The 17,771-nt window shown below is 44.1% G+C and overlaps 1 protein-coding gene across 7 annotated transcripts in view; it reads right to left on the reverse strand.

The window, feature by feature from the left end:
• ARNT (aryl hydrocarbon receptor nuclear translocator) overlaps nucleotides 1-17,771 on the reverse strand; it is an 86,812-nt gene that overhangs the window by 42,278 nt on the left and 26,763 nt on the right. For 6 of the 7 annotated variants that reach the window (XM_066377424.1, XM_066377429.1, XM_066377428.1 and 3 more), the window contains 2 exons: nucleotides 12,998-13,109; nucleotides 7,534-7,578 (listed from right to left, as the gene is read on the reverse strand). In XM_066377424.1, the coding sequence (XP_066233521.1) occupies nucleotides 7,534-7,578; nucleotides 12,998-13,109 (157 nt within the window). Of the gene's footprint in view, nucleotides 1-7,533; nucleotides 7,579-12,997; nucleotides 13,110-15,412; nucleotides 15,484-17,771 lie in introns of all 7 variants that reach the window. The other variant, XM_066377427.1, reaches the window with a different exon arrangement.

The raw sequence follows: 17,771 nt of genomic DNA on the forward strand, positions 1-17,771 counted from the left end.
CGCCCCAGATGGGCAGAGCATCGCCCCCTGGTGGGCATGCCGAGTGGATCCTGGTCGGGCGCATGCGGGAGTCTGTCTGACTCCCTTCCCGTTTTCAACTTCAGGAAAAAAAAACAAAACAAAACAAAAAAAACTTTATGATAACTCTCTCAAGCATAATGACTTACTTGGTAAGATGAATTGTGAGTCTTTTATTATGGCTGAGGAAAGGACAAATGTAACTTTTTAAATTTGCATATATAGTTGACCCTTGAACAAAGGAGTTAGAAGCACCAACCCCTATGAAGTCAAAATTCTGCATGTAACTTTTTTTCTTTTTGTGACAAAGATAGAGAGAGGGACAGATAGGAACACACACAGATAGGAAAGGAGAGAGATGAGAAGTATCAATTCTTCTTTGCGGCACCTTAGTTGTTCATTGATTGCTTTCTCATGTGCCTTCTCTGGGGGCTACAGCAGAGTAAGTGACTCCTTGCTCAAGCCTGCGACCTTAGGCTCAAGCTGGTGAGCCTTGCTCAAACCAACCAGATGAGCCTGCGCTCAAGTGGGCGATCTCAGGGTTTTAAACCTGGGTCCTCCATGTCCCAGTCCAAGGCTCTATCCACTGTGCCACGGCCTGGTCAGGCTCTGCATGTAACTTTTGACTCCCCAGAAACTTAAGTCATCCCTTGATATCCACGTGAAACTGGTTCCAGGAATCTCCCATGGATACCAAAATCCACACATGCTCAAGTCCCTTACATAAAAGGGCATAGAGCAGGGATCAGGAACCTTTTTGGCTGAGAGAGCCATGAACGCCACATAATTTAAAATGTAATCCCATGAGAGCTATACAACCACCCATGTACGTTAGGCATTATCCAATAAATAAAATTTTTTTTTTTTTTTTGTATTTTTCTGAAGCTGGAAACGGGGAGAGACAGTCAGACAGAATCCCGCATGTGCCCGACCTGGTTCCACCGGGCACGCCCACCAGGGGGCGACGCTCTGCCCACCAGGGGGCGATGCTCTGCCCCTCTGGGGCGTCACTCTGTCGCGACCAGAGCCACTCTAGCGCCTGGGGCAGAGGCCAAGGAGCCATCCCCAGCGCCCGGGCCATCTTGGCTCCAATGGAGCCTTGGCTGCGGGAGGGGAAGAGAGAGACAGAGAGGAAGGGGGGGGTGGAGAAGCAAATGGGCGCTTCTCCTATGTGCCCTGGCCGGGAATCGAACCCGGGTTCCCCACACGCCAGGCCGACGCTCTACCGCTGAGCCAACCGGCCAGGGCCCCAATAAAAATTTGATGCTGTCCCAGAGGACAACTGTGATTGGCTCCAGCCACCCGCAACCATGAACATGAGTGGTAGGAAATGAATGGATTGTAATACATGAGAATGTTTTATATTTTTAACATTATTATTTTTTTATTAAAGATTTGTCTGCGAGCAAGATGCAACCATCAAAAGAGCCACATCTGGCTCGCAAGCCATAGGTTCCCGACCTCTGGCATAGAGCAATGTAACATCAGCCTTTCACATCTGTGGATTCAACACCATGGATGTAAAATTCTGTTTTGATCTATGGTTAGTTGAATCTGCATATGTGAAACCCAGGGATATGGATGGCCAAATCTGTATTTATTGAAAAACATCCACATATAAGTGGACCCACCCAATTTAGGTTTTTTGTTGTTTTTGTTTTTGTTTTGTTTTGGGTTTTTTTGTTTGTTTGATTGTTTGTTTCTGAAGTTGGAAACGGGGAGGCAGTCAGACAGACTCCTGCATGCGTCCCACTGGGATCCACCCGGCATGCCCACCAGGGGCCAATGCTCTGCCCATCTGGGGCCTTGCTCTGTTGCAACCAGAGCCATTCTAGTGCCTGAGGCAGAGGCCATAGAACCACCCTCAGCGCCAGGGGCCAACTTTGCTCCAATAGAGCCCTGGCTGCGGGAGGGGAAGAGAGAGACAGAGAGGAAGGAGAGGGGGAGGGGTGGAGAAGCAGATGGGCGCTTCTCCTGTGTGCCCTCGCTGGGAATCGAACCAAGGACTCCTGCACACCAGGCTGACACTCTACCACTGAGCCTACCAGCCAGGGCTGTTTTGCTTTTTAAGATTATATTTAATCATTTTAGAGAAGAGAGAGAGAAAGAGACAGGGGAGGAGCAGGAAGCATCAACTCCCATATATGCCTCGACCACGCAAGCCCAGGGTTTCAAACCTACAACCTCAGCGTTCCAGGTTGACGCTTTATCCACTGTACCACCACAGGTCAGGCGAAATATATAAACTTTTTTTTTTTGGTTTTACTCATTTTAGAGAGAAGAGAGAGAGAAGGGGGAAGGAGCAGGAAGTATCAACTCCCACATGTGCCTTGACTGGGCAATCACAAGGTTTTAAACCAGTAACCACAACATTACAGGTCGACACTTTATCCACTGTGCCACCACAGTTCAGGCTGAACCCACACAGTTTAAACCTATGTTGTTCAAATGTCAACTGTACTTTGTGACTACCAAATTTTGTAGAAATAAAGGCAATGACTCAAGGCTCGACAGAGTATACCTAATTGATAGGTATAAATAAATAAAACTAGTGGTTACCTCTAACCCAGTGGTCGGCAAACTCATTAGTCAACAGAGCCAAATATCAACAGTACAACGACTGAATTTTCTTTTGAGAGCCAATTTTTTTGTTTTTCTGTATTTTTCTGAAGCCAGAAACGGGGAAAGACAGTCAGACAGACTCCCGCATGCGCCCGACCGGGATCCACCCAGCAAGCCCACCAGGGGGCACGCTCTGCCCACCAGGAGGCGATGCTCTGCCCCTCCGGGGCGTCGCTCTGTTGCGACCAGAGCCACTCTAGCGCCTGGGGCAGAGGCCGAGGAGCCATCCCCAGCGCCCGGGCCATCTTTGCTCCAGTGGAGCCTCAGCTGCGGGAGGGGAAGAGGGAGACAGAGAGGAGGAGAGGGGGAGGGGTGGAGAAGCAGATGGGCGCTTCTCCTGTGTACCCTGGCGGAAATCGAACCCGGGACTTCTGCACGCCAGGCCGACGCTCTACCACTGAGCCAACCGGCCAGGGCGAGAGCCAAATTTTTTAAACTTAAACTATATAGGTAGGTACACTGTTATTAACTTAATTAGGATACTCCTAAGCTGGCCACACTCAAGGGGCCACAGGGCCAAAGAGCTGCATGTGGCTCGCGAGCTGTAGTTTGCCGACCACTGCTCAACCCATTCATTTACACAATACAATTCTATTAACAGTGTCTATCCTGCCTGACCAGGCAGTGGCGCAGTGAATAGAGCGTCGAACTGGGATGCAGACAACCCAGGTTCGAGACCCCAAGGTCACCACCTTGAGCACAGGCTCATCTGGTTTGAGCAAGGCTCACCAGCTTGAGCCCAAGGTTGCTGGCTTGAACAAGGGGTTTTCAGGCTGCTGAAGGCCCACGGTCAAGGCACATATGAGAAATCAATCAATGAACAACTAAGGTGTCGCAACAAAAAACTGATGATTGATGCTTCTCATCTCTCTCCGTTCCTGTCTATCTGTCCCTATCTCTCTCTCTCTCTCTCTCTCTCTGTCTCTGTTTTTAAAAAAAAAGTGTCTATCCCAATTAGAGAAATTCCCAGAACAGTTTGAAGAAGTATCTTTCCCAGAAATTAAAGCATCTTATTGACACTCAAGAGCTGCAGAATTATTTTCTCAAATATTTTGCAAAAAAAGAGGGTTTTTAAAAAATTTTTTAAAAATTCAGTGAGAGGAGGGGAGGCAGAGACAGACTTTCCCCCATGCACCCTGACCGAGATCCACCCAGCAAGCCCACTAGGGAGCAATGCTCTGCCCATTTGAGGCATTGCTCCATTGCTCAGCAACTGAGCTCTTCCTAGGCCTGAGGTAGAGGCCAAGGAGCCATCCTCAGTGCCTGGGACCAACTCGCTCCAATTGAGCCATGGCTGCAGAAGGGTAAAAGAGCAAGAGAGAAGCAAGAAGGTGGAGAGGTGGAGAAGCAGATGTGCACTTCTCCTGTGTGCCCTAACCAGGAATCAAACCCGGGACATCCAGATGCTGGACTGACACTCTACCACTGAGCCAAACAGAAAGGGGGAAAAAAAATTTTTTTTAAGTGAGTGGAGGGGTGATAGTGAGACAGACTCACTAATGCATCCCAACCAGGATCCTCCCAGCAACCCTGTCTGGGGCCAAGTACCAAGCTATTTTTAGCACCAGAGGTTGATGGACTCGGACCAATAAGCTATCCTTAGCACCTGGGGCCAGGCTTGAACCAATCAAGTCACTGGCTGCAGGAGGGGAAGAAGGAGAAAAGGGGGAGAGAGTAGAGGACAAAAGCAGAGGGTCGCATATCCTATGTGCCCTGACCAAGAAACGAACCTAGGACATCAATATGCCAGGCCAATGCTCTAACTACTGAGCCACCAGCTAGAACCCCAATTTTAAAAAAGATTTTACTTATTGATTTTAGAGAAAGGAGAGAGAGAAAGAGAAAGGGAGGGAGGAGTGGGAAACATCAGCTTATAGTACAACGGTTCTCAACCTGTGGGTCGCGACCCCACCAGGGTTATAGTAGCTGCATCTGGTATGTGCCTTGACTGGGAAAGCCCAGGGTTTTGAACCAGCGACCTCACCATTCCTGGTTGGTGCTTTGTCCATTGTGCTACCATATGTCAGGCTCCAAATATTTCTTTATGGTGGCCAAGTCACAATCATTGTTTTCAAGAATATCTGAAGGGTTCACCAACTAGTCAGTAGCTAGCAGTACAAGCCTTAACTTTAAACATTACTTAAAAAGAAAGAAATCTGATCAAGCAGTGGCACAGTGGATACAGCGTTGGCCTGGGATGTTGAGGACCCAGGTTTGAAACCCTAAAGTCACTGGCTTGAGCACGGGCTCATCTGGCTTGAATGTAGGCTCACCAGCTTGAGCGTGGGATCATAAATATGACCTCACGGTCGCTGGCTTGAGCTCAAAAGGTAGCTGGCTTGAAGACCAAGGTCACTGGCTTGAAGCCCAAGGTCGCTGGCTTGAGCAAACAGATCCTCACTCTGCTGCAGCCCCTCAGTCAAGGCACATATGAGAAAGCAAACAATGAACAACTAAGAAGCCGCAACAAAGAATTGATGCTTCTCATCTCTTTCCCTTCCTGTCTATCTCTCTCACAAAAAAAGAAAAAAGACTGACAAAATTTAGTATTATAAAACTAAACAATGGCAAGCAAAGACAAAAACTGAGATTATGAACATATATGTATATTACTTTTTAAAACTCAGTTAATAGCCTGACCAAGCGGTGGCGCAGTGGATAGAGCATTGGACTGGGATGCGGAGGACCCAGGTTTGCGACCCCGAGGTCGCCAGCTTGGGTGCAGGCTCATCTGGTTTGAGCAAAAAGCCCACCAGCTTGAACCCAAAATCGCTGGCTCCAGCAAGGGGTTACTCAGTCTGCTGAAGGCCCGCATATGAGAAAACAAACAATGAACAACTAAGGTGTTGCAATGCGCAATGAAAAACTAATGATTGATGCTTCTCATCTCTCTCCATTCCTGTCTGTCTATCCCTCTCTCTGACTCACTTTCTCTCTCTGTAAAAAAAAAAAAAAAACTCAGTTAATAAAACTAATAAATCAAATTGGGGCACTGACATAATAAAATAACTTTTTAAAGAATATGTCTCCTGCCTGCCAGTGGTGGCGCAGTGGATAGTGTCAACCTGGGATGTGGAGGTCCCAGGTTCAAAACCCTGAGGTCATCAGCTTAAGCACAGAGGCTTATCTGACTTGAGCACAGGCTGACTAGCTTGAGTGCGGGGACACCAGCTTGAACGTAGCATCATCAACATGATCCCATGATTGCTGGCTTGAGCTCAAAGGTCAGCGGGCTTCAAGCAAGGAGTCAATGGCTTGGCTAGGAAACCCCCAGTCAAAGCACATATGAGAAACAATCAATGAACAACTAAAGTGCTGCAACTATGAGTTGATGCTTTTCATCTCTCTCCCTTCTGTCTCTCTCTCTCAAAAAAAAAAAAAAAAGGGGGCCCTGGCCGGTTGGCTCAGCGGTAGAGCGTCGGCCTAGCGTGCGGAGGACCCGGGTTCGATTCCCGGCCAGGGCACACAGGAGAAGCGTCCATTTGCTTCTCCACCCCTCCGCCGCGCTTTCCTCTCTGTCTCTCTCTTCCCCTCCCGCAGCCAAGGCTCCATTGGAGCAAAGATGGCCCGGGCGCTGGGGATGGCTCTGTGGCCTCTGCCTCAGGCACTAGAATGGCTCTGGTCGCAATATGGCGACGCCCAGGATGGGCAGAGCATCGCCCCTGGTGGGCGTGCTGGGTGGATCCCGGTCGGGCGCATGCGGGAGTCTGTCTGACTATCTCTCCCTGTTTCCAGCTTCAGAAAAATGGAAAAAAAAAAAAGGCATTAATTATTTCTCAAATGGTTGCTACTCTGTAATGCAGATACTACCTAGATAATACAGGAGTGGGGAAAAGTAGGTTTACAGATATGAGTCTGCAAAACAAAGGATTTATTCTTGTATTATTTATTTATTAAGTATTATATTATTTATTACTATTATTAACCTTTTGCCCACCCCTGTATTCTCAACTTTGGAAAGAAAAAAAAGCAGGTTGCAGTCAAGGTTATCTTCATTTCTGTGACTCTTATTGCTTTCCTTACTTAAAAACAAAGCCAAGTAATTGGTCTCTGCAAGAATAAATGTTTCCCATCTCTGAAAGAACTCCACTAATATATTGGAAAGTTATTTCAAGTGCTCCGAAAGAGTCACTATTCAAATATACAAATTCCAATTCCTGTTCTGTAGGAGAAGTCAATGGGTATCAGAGGAAGACCCACCAAAGAACCACACTTCCCCGTATCTACTCCCTAGTGTAGACAGGCCCCCTTCCACATTGGGGGAATCTACTCAGATTTAGAAATAGGACTTGCTTTGGCCAATGGAACATCAGCAAATCTCAATACAAAGCAGAGGCTTGATAAGCATTTATGGTACTTATCATAAGTTCTAATAAATCCTACAATCCAAAGGATAAGGACTTACCCTCTGGATTGTAGCCATTACCGTGTAAAGAAACCTGGCCTGGCCTCCTGGCTTCCTTAAGGATAAAAGACCACAAAGAAAGAGATAGCCAGCCATCTCAGCTGAATCTAGTTCCCAGCTGACCAGCCAGCTGAACACAGTCTTATAATGGAGTCTAAAAAAGATGAACAGAATAACTACCCACCTAGTCCACAGAATTCTAAGAAATAAGAAATTATTTTTAAGCCACTCACACAGCAATAGATAACTGACACAGATGGTCCTATAAATTCTCTGCCATCCTCTCAAAGAGGCCCTTCCTCTGCAGCTATTAACAGAATGCTTAAAAATTTTATGCAGTACAATATAATAGGAAAATTTAGTTTTAGGATGAAGCATTCTCCTTAAAAGCATTCACCTAAAGACAAAAATATCAAAAGTCAGAAATAGAAAGATCATGAGTTAATTTTTAATATCAGAAATTTAGAGAAATTTTTTTAAAATCTTACCTCAAAAATTTACTGTTTCCTTCTCCATCATCATCAAAATCCAACCTGAGGAAAGTCAATAACAAGTGTAAGTGTACTGATAATACAGAACATTAAGACATTAAAGATTCTCAATTCACAAGCTACTTGAACACCCACCCAAACGGAAGGAAAGAGGAAGTAGACAGAAGCCAAACTGGACAAAGAAGTCAGACAACCAAAAAAAAGAGTACCTAGCCTGACCCATAGTTGCCCAGTGGACAGAGCATTAACCTGGAAGGCTGTGTGGTCATAGGGCAGAGCACAAACAAGAAGCAACAATGAGCCTGACCAGGCAGTGATGCAGTGGAGAGTGTTGGACTAGGATGCGGAAGGACCCAGGTTTGAGACCCTGAGGTCACCAGCTTCAGCGTGGCCTCATCTGCTTTGAGCAAAAGCTCCCCAGCTTGGACCCAAGGTCACTGGCTTGAGCAAGGGGTCACTCGGTCTGCTGAAGGCCCGCGGTCAAGGCACATATGAGAAGGTAATCAATGAACATCTAAAGTGCCGCAATGAAAAATTGATGATTGATGCTTATCTCTTTCCATTCCTGTTTGTCCCTATCTATCCCTTTCTCTGTCTCTGTAAAAAAAAAAAAAAAAAAAAAAAAAAAAAAGCAACAATGAGTTGATGTTTCCCACACTTCCTCCTCCTTTCTCTCTCCCTTTTTCTCAAATCAATAAATAAAATCTTTAAAAAATAATAAAATAAAAATAAATAATTCCTACTGCAACCTTACATTTTGCCAGGGAAGCAGTCAACTTTTGCCAAAGTTTTACATCAGAGTATAACCTCTACAAGAGTAGTAGGGCTCAACTCAAATAAATAAATATAATATAATATAAATAATTCAGGTCCATTTTTCATTTCTGTTTTTAAATTTTTTGTTGTTCTCTTTATTTGTTTCATTTCTATAATCTACCTTATTTATTTATTTATTTATTTTTGTAGAGAGGGTAGGAGGGTAGAGAGAAAAAGAAAAGGGGAGGGGAATGAGTGGGAAGTTACCAACTCAGAGTAGTTGCTTCTCAGATGTGCCTTGACTGGGCAAGCCCAGATTTTAATGGGGTTTTGAACCAGCAATCTCAACATTCTAGGTTGATGCTTTATCTACTATACCACCACAGGTCAGACTCTGCAGTCTATTCTAAGCTATGTTAGCAGCTTTCTGAAATATCTTTTAAAACAGTAATATTGGCCCTGGCCGGTTGGCTCAGTGGTAGAGCGTCGGCCTGGCGTGTAGGAGTCCCGGGTTTGATTCCCAGCCAGGGCACACAGGAGAAGCACTCATTTGCTTCTCAACCCCTGCCCCTCTCCTTCCTCTCTGTTTCTCTCTTCCCCTCCCGCAGCCAAGGCTCCATTGGAGCAAAGTTGGTCCAGGCGCTGAGGATGGCTCTATGGCCTCTGCCTCAGGTGCTAGAATGGCTCTGGTTACAACAGAGCAACGCCCCAGATGGGCAGAGCATCGCCCCCTGGTGGGCGTGCTGGGTGGATCCCCGTCGGGTGCATGCGGGAGTCTGTCTGACTGCCTCCCCGTTTCCAACTTCAGAAAAATAAAAAAAAATTTTAAAAACCCAGTAATATTACATAAAAGATAGAAGACCTCAGAAAGTTGTTAAATGCTTTTTTCCTTCCTTTTTCTAATCATGTAACATAAGCCAAATTCAAAACATTGCTAGATGAGGTAAAAACAAGAGGCCTGACTTCAAGGGACTCTTTGCATACAAAAATACAAATAACATATAAAACAAGAGAGAATGGGAAAGTGCTGTGTGAGGAACATACTCAATATGCTTTTGTTATTCAATGAAAACAGAGGTGACTTTCATATCAGAGAATTAGGGAAGATTATAGGTAACAAGGTAAAGCAATCTCCCATTAATCTCTGTACTCTGTTAAACTTAAACATTACACACATTACCACCTTAACCCAATGATCTCTTGGCATATATACTACATAGTATGACAACCTGATATTATGGGCCTCCAGATTGGTTACATATATATACAGCATCAATCCTGAAAGTGTTTGTGCCTCTTCTTCCCTGTAGTCCCAGAATGCCTGTCAAAATCTACCCAATAACTACATTTCTAAAAACCTGTCCTAAAGAAATAACTTCAAATAGAGAAAAAAATTATGCACAAAGATATTTATTGTGCATTACATATAACAGCAAAACCTTTAATACAACTTAAATGTCCCAAAATAGGAATGAAGTACAGCCCTTTACGTAACTACTAAAAATTACGTATACATTGCCTGCCTGGTGGTGGCACAATGGACACTGAGGTCCCAGGTTCAAACTCCTGAGATGCTGGTTTGAGCACAGGTTCACCAGCTTGAATGAGGTCACCTGCTTGAGTGGGAGTCACCAACTTGAGCATGGGATCATTGACATGATCCTGTGGGGTCACTGGCTTGAAGCCCAAGGTCGCTGGCTTGAGCCCAAGGTCACTGGCTTAAACAAGCGGTCAATGGCTTGGCTGCAGCGCCCCCTCCATCAAGGAACATATGAGAAGCAATCAGTGAACACTAAAGTGCCACACTACAAGTTAATACTTCTCATCTCTCTCCCTGTCTGTCCCTGTCTTTCTATCGGGGAACAAAAACTTTTAAAAAGACCTACGTATAAAGAATAAAGAAGTCTGACCAGGCGGTGGCACAGTGGATAGAGCATCAGACTGGGAGGCGGAGGAGCCAGCTTCAAAACCCCAAGGTTGCCAACTTGAGCACAGGGTTGCTGGCTTGAGTGTGGGATCATAGACGTGACTCCAAGGTCACTTGCTTGAGCAAGGAGTCACTTGCTTTGCTATAGCCGCCCCCCACATTCCTGGTCAAGGCACATATGAGAAAGCAATCAGTGAACCACTAAGGTGCCACAATGAAGAATTGATGCTTCTCATCTCTCTCCCTTCCTGCCTGTCTGTCCCTATCTGTCCCTCTCTCTGACTCTCTGTCAAAAAAAAATAAAAATTAAAAATAATTACATGAAAAAATTGATGAGTGACCTTGAGTAGTAGGATTATTACTATTTTATTCTTCTAATCTTTCTTTAATAGAATGTGTATTGAGTCTTTTAATATATTTTCCTGATTACCAATACACATTCATTTAAAGACAAAAAACAGCCTGACTTGTGGTGGCACAGTGGATCAAGCATCGACCTGGAAATGCTGAGGTTGCTGGTTCAAAACCCTGGGCTTGCCCAGTCAAGGCACATATGGGAGTTGATGCTTCCTGCTCCTCCCCCCCTTCTCTCTCTATCTTTCTCTCTCTGTCTTTCTTCTCTAAAATGAATGAATAAATAAAAATAATAAAATAAAATAAAGACAAAAAACCAAAATCTCTCATAACCCAGATATTTGATAAGATTTTTTTCAGTGTTTTTGCTATGCATATGTTATACATATTTCTAATGAGTGGTACATATACTGTAACCTCCTCTCCAAATACATTGTGAACATTTTTCTTCTTAAGTGAGGGAGAGGAGAGAGTGAGACAGACTCCTGCATATACCCCAATCAGGATACACCCAGCAACCCCCTGTCTGGGACTGATGCTCCAATCAATCGGGCTATGCTCAGCACCTGAGACCAACGCTCAGACCAACCGAGCTAGCCTCAGAGCCCCAGCTCATGCTCGAACCAATCGGAGCCACTGGTTGTGGGAGGAGAAGAGGGAGAGAAGGGGAAAAGGGAAGGGGAGAGAAGCAGATGGTCACTTCTCTTGTGTGGCCTGTCCAGGAATCGAATGCTGGCTGACGCTCCTTCCACTGAACCACCAACCAGGGCCATGAATATTTTTCTTTACTGATACATATCGTCACTTCTAATAGCTATACAGTATTCCATTTTTAAACATACTATAACTTAACCAAGCCTCTAATTATTTGCTATTATATATAACCATAACACTGTGTTTAAGAGTGGGAACTCTAGCCTGACCAGGCAGTGGTGCAGTGGATAGAGCGTCAGACTGGGATGCGGAGACTCAGGTTCGAGACCCAGAGGTTGCCAGTTTGAGCGCGGGCTCATCTGGCTTGAGCAAAAAGCTCGCCAGCTTGGACCCAAGGTCGCTGGCTCGAGCAAGGGGTTACTCGGTCTGCTGAAGGCCCGCGGTCAAGGCACATATGAGAAAGCAATCAATGAACAACTAAGGTGTCGCAATGAAAAACTAATGATTGATGCTTCTCATCTCTCTCCATTCCTGTCTGTCCCTATCTATCCCTCTCTCTGACTCTCTCTCTGTCTCTGTAAAATAAAACTAACAACAACAACAAAAAAACAAGAGTGGGAACTCTAGGCCTGACCTGTGGTGGTGCAGTGGATAAAGCATGGATCTGAAATACTGAGGTTGCCGGTTTGAATCCCTGCACTGGTCAAGGCACATATGGGAGCTGATGCTTCCTGCTCCTCCCCCTTTTTCTCTCTCTCACTCTCTCTCTTCTCTAAAATGAATAAAAAATAAAAAGTTGATTAAAAAAAAAAAAGAGTGGGGACTCTAGCCTGACCAGGCAGTGGCACAGTGGACAGAGCGTCAACCTGGGATGCAGAGGACCCAGGTTTGAAATCCTAAGGTTGCCAGCTTGAGTGTGGACTCACCAGCTTGAGCGTGGGGTTGCCGGCTTTAGTGTGGGAACATAGATATGACCTCATGGTCACAGGCTTGAAACCTAAAGGTCAATGGTTTGAGCCCAAGGTCACTGGCTTGAGCAAGGGGTCACTGGCTCAGCTGAGTCCCCTGGTCAAGGCATGTATAAGAAAGCAGTACAAACAACTAAAGTGCCACAACTACGACTTGATGCTTCTCATCTCTCTTTCCCTTCCTGTCTGTCTGTCCCTATCTATTCCTCTTTCTCCCACTAAAAAAAAAAAAAAAAAAGGTTTATAGTTTATATCATAGATCTTCCACTAACTTTAAAAGCTTGGGTAAGTTACTTATTCACCCTATGCATCAGTAAGTTATAATGTGTGAAGCCCAGCCCTGGCCAGATGCTCAATGGATAGAATGTAGGTCAGGGCACAAAGGAGAAGCAAACATCTGCTTCTCCTCCCCGACTCCTTCTCTCCGTCTTCCCCTCCTGCAGCCAGTGGCTCAATTAGTTCAAGCACAGCCCCAGGCACTGAGGATAGTTTGGTTAGTTCAAGCATATCAGCCTCAGGCACTAAAAATAGCTTGGTTGATTGGAGCATTGGCCCTTAGATGGGAGTTGTCAGGTGGATCCCAGTTGGGGAGCATGCAGGCATCTGTCTACCTCCCTACCTCTCACTTGGAAAAGAAAAAAGAAAAAAAAAGGGGGAAAAACCCTAGGAATTAGAGTTACTTAAGAGAAGTGTAGTTAAATAACCAGTTTAAGTGAGAGGGTTAAGAATAGCCAAGAGGGTTCAGCAACAAAATCAGGTTGGTTATTAGGGAGACATTTGTGACAATATATACCAAACTCACCCTGGTCGCCGCTTAAAAGGCCTCTGGACAACGGCTCCTCCACCTTGAATCCCAGGCCCAGGGTTTCCAGAGCCAATGGCTGGATCCAGTGATGGTATGTCTGATGTCATTTCTGTTAGTGAAAACCAAAAATACTCATTTTTAAAAGATGGTCTTTATTTATCACCATCGTCAAACTGGCCAGAAGAAAGGCTCAAGCTGTAAATAAAAATCACAGTAGTTTGCTAGAAAACACAAATGCTCATATCCTGATTGCTCTTCTTGAACTCTTAATACTGGTAAAAGATTTCCACATACTTCTGTTCCCCCACTTCAAAGGAGTTTGGCTCTGGCCGGTTAGCTCAGTTGGTCAAGAGTGTTGTTCCTCAACAACAGGTTGCAGATTGCATCCCCGGCCAGGGCACATACAGAATATCACCAAAGAATGCACAACTGAGTGGGGCAACAAATGAATGCTTCCCTTCCCCCACCCCTCTCTCTTCCTTATTCTGTTTCTCTAAAAATCAATAAAAATTAAGCTGTGGCCAGATAACTCGGTTGGAGTGTGAATGTCGCAGGTTCCATTCCCTGGTCGGGGCACATATAGGAGCAACTTAATGTTCCTGTTTCTCTCTCTTTCCCTGCCTCTCTATCTCTCAAAAAAAAAAGTTTGGAAGAGGCAGTACCATGTATATGCATTTGCAGTATATGCATTTGCAGTCTTCACTTAAAAAAAACTTGTAATAGTTACATAACATTTAATCTAAAACACACACACATACTTGTTTATACGTTGCACTCATGCAACAAATATATATAACTTAGCTCCTTTTACTTATTTAAAAAAATACAAAAATAAAAATCACCTAAACACCAATACTTGGAAAATTATATAGAGTAAAACTGTAAGACCCTTGTTATGGCTCCCTTTCCTGCCCCCTTATTCCTCCCCTCTCCTTCCAATTCAGTTTCATCCCATTTCATTCTTGAAAGAATCACTGTCAAGTTCATCTTACCTTATTTTCCCCTCAGATTATATATACCTAACTCTAATCAAAAACAGACACATATTTTATTAACAAAAATGTAATCCTGGTCAGGGCACATACAAGAATCAAAATATGAATGCATAAATAACTTGAACAACAAATCAACATTTCTCTCTCCCTTCCTCTAACATCAATAAATGAATGAAAGTTTTTAAAAAACAGAATCCTGATCTGTAACTTGCTTTTGTCATTTAAATATACATCACCAATACCTATACACACAGTCACAAACATATAAACCTCATTCTTTTTTATGATTTCAATTATATAAACATAGTATGCTATTCTATTTGTAATTATAAATTTTTTATTTTTTTACTATTACACATAATACTCCAAGGACATTTATGTACACAACTTTAAATTCTCTTTTGTTATTTTTAGATAGTTTCCTAGAGATGGAGTCACTGTCCAAGTATAAAAGCTTTTAAAATTTTGATGGATACTGCTAAATTACATTCCAAAAAGGCTGCTACAATTTTTATTCTCACTAACAGAATAAGAGTATCTATTTCCCTCACCAGCACTAGATAGGTATACTTTTTAATTTTACCAAATCTGGCAGATAAAAATAGTACATTATTATATCTTAAACCCATATAATTTTATTTTATTAACCAATCTCACTCCAATAAATTCAAGTTTAAAAAGTATATTTGCCTGGCCCTGGCTGGTTGGCTCAGCAGTAGAGTGTTGGCCCAGCGTGTGGAAGTTCCAAGTTCGATTCCTGGCAAGGGCACACAGAAGAAGCACCCATCTGCTTCTCCACTTTTCCCTCTCTCCTTTCTATCTCTCTCTTCCCCTCCCGCAGCCAAGGCTCCATTGGAGCAAAGTTGGCCCGAGCACTGAGAATGGCACCATGGCCTCTACCTCAGGCGCTAGAATGGCTCAGACTGCAGCAGAGCATAGCCCTCTTAGTGGGCATGCCAGATGGATCACAGTCTGGCGCATGCAGGAGTCTGTCTGTCTGCTTTCCCCAGCCCTTCTCACTTTGGAAAATAAATAAATAAAAGTACATTTGCCTGGCCTATGGTGGTTCAGTGGATTAAAGCGTCAACCTGGAATGTCTAAGTCACTAGTTTGAAACCTGGGCTTGCCCAGCCAAGGCATATATGACAAGGCAGCAATGAACAACTAAAGTGAAGCAACTATGAGTTGATACTTCTCTCCCCTCCCTCTTCTCTCTATAAGGTCAATAAAAAAAATCTTAGAAAAAAAGAAAGTACATTATTTGGCCTGACCAGTGGTGCAGTGGATAAAGTGTCAACCCCAAAACACTGGGGTTACTGGATTCAAGCCCTGAGTTGGTGCTCTGAGAACAGGATCGTCAGAGCAGAGTCACTGGCTTGAGTGGGAGAATTGTCCGCATGATCCCAAAGTTACCCACCTTGAGCCCAAAAGTCGCTAGTGTGAAAAGCCCAAGGTCACTGCCTTCAACAAGGGGCTACTGGTTCAGATCTGGTCAAGGAACATACAAGATGCAATCAATGCACAACTAAAGTAAAAGCAACTATAAGTTGATGCTTTTCACCCTCTTTCTCCCTTCCTATCTCTCACTCTCAAAAAAAAAGTACATTATTTGTTTTCATTTGCATTCTTTTTAAATCCATTAGTCATCTGAAATCAGTAAGTCGATACTTCATAGCTTTAATGTTTTTATGCTGAATATGGACTTTTTCTAATACACTTATAAGACCTAGCCATATATAAAAGATATTGAATCCTATATCTATTACAGGGGTCTCAAACTCGCGGCCCGCGGGCCCCATGCGGCCCGCCGAACAATCTTGTGCGGCCTGCAGACTAATCCACGAAGTTCAAAATATTTTGGATAAAATTAAGTAAGCCTAGGGGCCTACTTGTATTTTTCATTTCTCTAGCATCCTAGCTAGATATTAGCTTAGTTAACAGCAGTTGTGATGAGAACTACAGTTTCTGGTCGTTTTGTGACACTGAGTAAACTGCATGTACGATTGTGCTTGTTGTACTGATTTTTTTTTGTTTTCAACTGCAGTGAGAAAAGTGTTGCGTAACAGTTGCCTTTTGTAGACCTAGTGCGGCCAGCCGAATGGCTGTGATCTTGCTCTGCGGCCCACATGCTGAGTTGAGTTTGAGACCCCTGATCTATTATGTATTACAAATAAGTCTACACCCTGGCCAGTTGGCTCAGCGGTAGAGCGTCGGCCCGGCATGTGGAAGTCCTGGGTTCGATTCCCAGTCACAGCACACAGGAGAAGTGCCCATCTGCTTCTCCACCCTTTCCTCTCTCCTTTCTCTCTATCTCTCTCTTCCTCTCCTGCAGCCAAGACTTCATTGGAGCAAAGTTGGCCCGGGCGCTGAGGATGGCTCCATGGCCTCTGCCTCAGGTGCTAGAATGGCTCTGATTGCAGCAGAGCAACACCTCAAAGGGGCTGAGCATCGCCCCCTGGTGGGCATGCCGGGTGGATCCCAGTCAGGCACATGCGGAGTCTGTCTGCCTGCCTCCCCACTTCGGAAAAAGACACACACACACACACACACACACACAACCCCCCCCCCAAAATAAGTATACAAATTTTGTATGTTTTCCTAAATAATTCCTGGCTTTCTGTCTTGCTTAGGAAAGCTCCTCAACCTCCAGATTATTTCTATCTTTTCTTATACTTTCATTTTTCACATTTAGTTTTTTAATTTTTTTTTCTTCTTTTCCAAGTGAGAGAAGAGATAGAGATAGATTCCTATATGCACCCTGACCGGGATCCACCTGGCAACCCATGCTCTGCCCATTTAGAGCCAATCTCACAACCGAGCTATTTTTAGCACCTGAGGCAGAGGCTCCAGGGTGCCATCCTCAGTGCCTGGGGTTAATGCACTTGAACCAATCAAGCCATGGCTGAGGGAGGGGAACAAAGAGAGAGAAGGGGGAAAGGAAGGAGTGGAGAAGCAGATGGTCCCTTCTCCTGTATGCCCTGACCAGGAATTGAACCCAAGACATCCACATGCTAGGCTGACACTCTATCACTAAGCCAACTGGCCAAAGCTACGTTTAGATTTTTTTTTTTAAGATTTTATTTATTGATTTTAGAGAGAGAGGAGGAATAGGAGAATAAGAAGTATCAGCTCATAGTTGTTTTACTTTAGTTGTTCACTGATTGCTTGTTGTATGTGCCTTCACCAGGTATGCCCAGGGCTTCAAACTGGCAACCTTACCATTCCAGGTCAATGCTTTATCCACTGTACCACCGCAAGCCATGCCACATTTAGATTTCTAATCCATCTGGAATTACTTTATGCCTCCCTAGCATAAAATAGGGCTCTATTTTCTTCCAAATGGATAATTAATCTAATATAATTTTCAGTCCATCATTTCCTCACTTATCTGAAGTGACTCCTTTGTTAAACTTTAACTATTAGGTTACTGATATCTTTCTAGACTTTTTAAATTTACTAATTGATTTTAGCAAGAAAGGAAGGGAGTGACACAGAGAGAGATAGGAACAATCTGTTCCTGTATGTGCCCTGGCCAGGGATCAAACCAGCAACCTCTGTGCTTCAGGGCAATACTCTGTGCTTAGGGATGATGCTCCAACCAACCAAGTTATTCGACCAGGGCACTTTTATTCTATCTTAATATATTTTCCTGCTCCTGTGTCAATACTCAGCACTTTTGATTATAACAGCTTTACAGTACCTTTCTAATTTTATCAAATATGAAAGTCCTGTTCCCCATTAATTTATTTTACAAAATTCTATTAAATGTCATACAC

Source organism: Saccopteryx leptura, chromosome 3 (assembly GCF_036850995.1).
Source record: "Saccopteryx leptura isolate mSacLep1 chromosome 3, mSacLep1_pri_phased_curated, whole genome shotgun sequence".
Lineage (NCBI taxonomy): Eukaryota > Metazoa > Chordata > Mammalia > Chiroptera > Emballonuridae > Saccopteryx > Saccopteryx leptura.